This window comes from Hevea brasiliensis, chromosome 10 (assembly GCF_030052815.1).
Source record: "Hevea brasiliensis isolate MT/VB/25A 57/8 chromosome 10, ASM3005281v1, whole genome shotgun sequence".
Taxonomy (NCBI): Eukaryota; Viridiplantae; Streptophyta; class Magnoliopsida; order Malpighiales; family Euphorbiaceae; genus Hevea; species Hevea brasiliensis.
The window spans coordinates 8885767-8889895 of record NC_079502.1 but is presented as its reverse complement, the minus strand read 5'-3'; the positions used below and the strand labels follow the sequence as shown (position 1 = coordinate 8889895).

Here is a 4129-nt window from a genome sequence, read left to right as displayed (position 1 = left end):
ACTCGTAAATTAACTCAAAACTTTTATATATAATAATTCAATGAGTAAAATAAAATAAATAAAAAATGATATATAATTTAAGATGATCTGAAAATTCATTAAATTTGATCGGTCTATCACAGTTAATTATGCATAGGACAGTTGCCTCAATAATTCTTACTTATGGGGCACATTATTATTGATGTGGATTTTTTTTTTAACTAGACTCTATTCACCATGAATTCAAGATACATACATGGTGAGATCTACATATTAAATATATGAGTCTTACATATTCGTGTCTTAAATTTATGATAGATCCAGTTTAGGCAAAAATTTTTCTCATGATGCCTATTTAAAGGGTGTGGAGGAACTCATTTTGCAAGGAGCTAGCTAATTTGAAGACTCCCAAAGTCCCAGACTTGGTCTTCCGTCTCCGACTCTCTCCGCAAATTTTCCATATAATAACCCTCCTTCCACATATCCACACCCTAATCTTGCAAACATGTCTTGGTTATCCAACGTTTCCTCACTGAAGCAGCAAGTGACTGCTCAAGTGACTCAAGGTCTCCTCTCGGCTTCGAAACTATTGGAGTCCGATGAGGATGCAATAATTAAGAAAGTTCAAAAAACCCATAAACCTCAGGGTCGCCAAGTTGATAACCTTGACGGTTTATTCAGCATCATTGGCAAAATCTTGCTTCATGACAATCCCAAAAGTGATCATGATGTTCCAAATGTATGTTCAAATTTCTCTTCTCCATTCTTAATAGTTAAAAATTATGAAATACTGACATGAAAGTAATTATTCTTTTGCAGGAAAAATCAGTAGTGCATGAAGTACCGGCTTCCCCCATAAACAAAATCTGCTGCAAGGTTTTCTTGATAACCGATGATGATATATGATTGCATTAAATTCTTCCTTCATTCATATAATTACATTAAAGTTTAGTTACTGATTTTGGAGTCACTGACGAATCTTTGAACATGTTTGTAATCTACAGCTAGCATGCAATTGCACGGATAGAGATGCGGAAGAAACAACTATGACGATTCTCGAAAAAGAACTTCAAAACTATCTGTGGGATGAAAAGCTGGTTATTGTGGCAGCTGCTTTTGCAGTGAATTATGGTGAATTTTATCTGCTTACTCAGCTTGACACTCCAGATCCAGTTGCCAAGAATATGGCTTTCCTTAAGCAGCTGCAATTCATCAAGGAAATTGGCAGTGCATCCCAAAATCTCTCTGGAGCAATTAATGAGCTTATCCACGCCATAATGACTGTAATCAAATGTGTTCTCCAGTTCAGTGTTCTAGATCCTAAGTATTTTGAAGCTGAAGAACAACCATCTGCCCCGACTGAAATAGCCAGAGCTACCTACTGGACGATTTATAGTGTTGTGACCTGCAGCTCTTATATTGCTAAACTTGTTGGGTTGAGAAATCAGTAAGTCTTGGAATGCTTCCTTAATCCATTTTTTTATTTCCAAGTAAATAAAACAGTAACCAATTTACTGTATTTCAGGAACACCATGGCAGAAATGACATCGCAACTGAAAACGCTGGCTTCTAAAGTTAGTAGCATGCAGAAAGTCCTGCAAGTTAAATTTTCTCATCGCAAACATGAAATTGGTAATTAAGCCCTTTATTGGCCATTCTAACTTGACCTTAACAACCCCTTCTCGGAATTACTGAATAAAGATCACCATTGGGATATTGCAGAAACTTACAAGTGGCTCATCAATCGTTTCAACACATACCAAGACCATACCATCCTCAGCGACTTATTTGACGTCGAGGGTGGGAAGACAGCCCTTGTGGTAGGCCATGACAACAAGAAAGAGGTTCGCAATTTACCCAATTTCAACTCTGACACTTCCCAGCATCTCACTTGTTAAGTATTACAAGTTATAGTTTTAAAATTCTTTTCGAAACAAATGCAGGTCGATATTAATTCGCTAAAGGGCTCCAACGTGTGGCTGCTCATATCTGGTCCTGATGCCTGTCATGCAGAAATGAAGACTCTTACTAAATTGTACCTAAAACTGCAAACCAAGGAGCAGAATAGGTATCATATAGTGTGGCTTCCAATTGTGGACGAGTTCAATGAACGCGAGTTTTCGTCATTGCAATCCCTGATGCCTTGGTACACAGTGCGAAATCCTAAAATCATCAAACCAGTGGCCATTAGGTACATCAGGGAGGTATGGAAATTCACAAATGAGACAATTCTGGTGCCACTGCTTCCAAAAGGACATTCAAAATCCCTTACCCCTCGTACTCTTGACCCGCTGTGGATATCAGGAGATTTGCTCAGCCTATTCTCTGTTCACGATCCAAAGAAATCACTGTGGCATCAGAATCTGCAGATAACCCTGGATCTACTTCTCGGAGGAATTTATCCAGAAGATTCGGTAATTTTACATTCCTATAATTTATATTAATAGTTTTTTTTTCATAAGATAATAAATTTTATTTTTTAATTAGACTTCAATTGGAGTTTGAACTCGCAAAACTTTTTTTTTTTTATCAAAACTGAGTCAAGATATCATTGATTAAATTTAATTTAGCTTTTAAGTATTTTTAGTAGACTAATTAAAATATGAGTGTGTATATATCAGTCGAAACCAGCTTCAATCTTATGCCTTTACGGAGGAGAAGACATCAAGTGGATCGAGGACTTCACCACTATGATAAATCGGGTTAAGAATTCCACAAAGATAAGCATAGATTTGGTTTATGTGAGCAAGAGCAATGCCATCGATCATTACAACAATGCCATTTTCGATTTCATCACGGCAAAGAAGGTTGGTGGATACTGGAAAGCTGATGAAACACACAGTTGGCACTTTTGGACCCGATTGGAAAGCATCTTTTCTTGGGGGATACAAGATGGCAAGAATGCTAAAATAAACGATACCATGAGAGATGTCATGTCTTTGCTAAGCTTCAATGGCAGCTACAAGGGATGGGCTGTGTTTGGTCAATTAGGATCATCTCATAAAGTGGTGAAAGCCACAGGAGAAGTCGTTCTGGATGTGTTAAGGATAAATAACTGGTGGAAAGCTGGCACGAACGTTGATTCTTTTATGCTAGCACTCAACCAACAGATCGAACAACATCTTAAGGTCCAAAAACACCATTGTTATCACGTTGTTCTCCCCACCACTGTTCCAAGGGTCCCAGATGAGATGATGATATGCGCAATTTGTGATCGTAAAATGGGCAAGTACCTGATGTACCGTTGCTGCGAGTAGTGACCAAGCTTGGCTTGTTATGGTGGAGGTGATCACCGGCCATCTGGTGTTTCGTTGAAAGAATAAATAAATAATTAATGCGAGAATTTTCTTGCATTGCAATTTAGGATATTCTGTGTTTTAGTGGTTAATGTCTAGACTGGACGATTAACCAGTCTCCACATAAGTATTTGCTTGTGTGTATGTTAAGTCTAGCTCTATACGAGCTAAGTATGTGCTTGTGTATGTTGTGCAATAAACCTTGAATGCTTGCAGTGCAAACACCTCCCCAGTTTGGTGTGCTTTCAACGAACTGTTATAATAAAACTTGAAGGCTGTATTAAGCCTTTATCAATATATGTGTCTCTTTGTTCTACGTAATTGCTAATTAAGGGGGTAAGGACTCAATATTTTATTTACTTTTCTTCTTCTGAAATTCAGTTGCTCATTTCATCCACAAAGACCTATTGTAATGGAATTTAAAGTTGCATCTGACTTCAAGAATTTGCAGCTTTTGAAATTGCATATTTCAAATGAAATAAAGAATTTCAGAGGATATTATATGTTTTAGCTATATCCAGTAATTAAACCAAACAGACCTTTGAAAAAAAGAGAGAGAAAAAAATAAATAAAACTTGATATCCTTGGTTCCTCCAGAGGAGAATTGAGGAAAAAAATGCATTTTTCAATTCATTGCATCTTACCCAAAAGATTTCCCCTCCAATTTGGAGGAGAATGGAGGGAAATTACTACTATTTATATGGAAATTATCTCATTAGCCTTCTACATCTCCCCCATCATTTCTGCTCTTCTCTCAGCTGTTCATGGTCACTTTTGTGAACTTTTAGCTTTTAGATGATGTTCATCTATGTGGTTGGATTGTTTTCAGAGAAGGGAAAGATGCAGGAGCTTCC

General features: G+C 37.2%; 1 protein-coding gene across 1 annotated transcript; it reads left to right on the top strand.

Annotated features, from left to right (window-relative positions):
* The first annotated feature begins 368 nt into the window (after positions 1-368).
* Positions 369-3591, top strand: LOC131169788 (protein SIEVE ELEMENT OCCLUSION B-like). Its single transcript, XM_058129140.1, has 7 exons — positions 369-718; positions 799-855; positions 984-1426; positions 1505-1611; positions 1702-1823; positions 1923-2393; positions 2601-3591. The coding sequence occupies exons 1-7, from the start codon at positions 485-487 to the stop codon at positions 3234-3236; spliced, it is 2070 nt and encodes a 689-aa protein (XP_057985123.1). The 5' UTR covers positions 369-484; the 3' UTR covers positions 3237-3591.
* The last annotated feature ends 538 nt before the right edge of the window (positions 3592-4129 follow it).